Below are 200 nucleotides of genomic sequence, written 5' to 3' on the forward strand. Positions count from 1 at the left end.
AAACACGTCATGGACGGGCGCCATGGGCAGGTTGCCCTTGGCGCCCTTGTGCCGCGCCCCGTCTGGCAACTCCTTCTTGTCCACAACAAAGCCTGGCGGGTACCGGGGCTCCTCGTCCGTCGAGCGCGCCAGATCGTAGTCGATGACCACCGCCTGCCACACGGGCACCACGACGCCGTCTGCATCGTCAGCCAGTGCCG

The 200-nt window shown here is 67.0% G+C and overlaps 1 protein-coding gene across 1 annotated transcript in view; it reads right to left on the reverse strand.

The window, feature by feature from the left end:
- The window catches only part of AMSG_09543 (uncharacterized protein), a gene marked incomplete at both ends in the record, with an annotated part of 2,257 nt that overhangs the window by 437 nt on the left and 1,620 nt on the right, over positions 1–200 (reverse strand). The window contains one exon of the mRNA XM_013898920.1: positions 16–153. Coding sequence (XP_013754374.1) covers positions 16–153 — 138 coding nt within the window. The remainder of the gene's footprint in view (positions 1–15; positions 154–200) is intronic.

This window comes from Thecamonas trahens (assembly GCF_000142905.1).
Source record: "Thecamonas trahens ATCC 50062 unplaced genomic scaffold supercont1.50, whole genome shotgun sequence".
NCBI lineage: Eukaryota > Apusomonadida > Apusomonadidae > Thecamonas > Thecamonas trahens.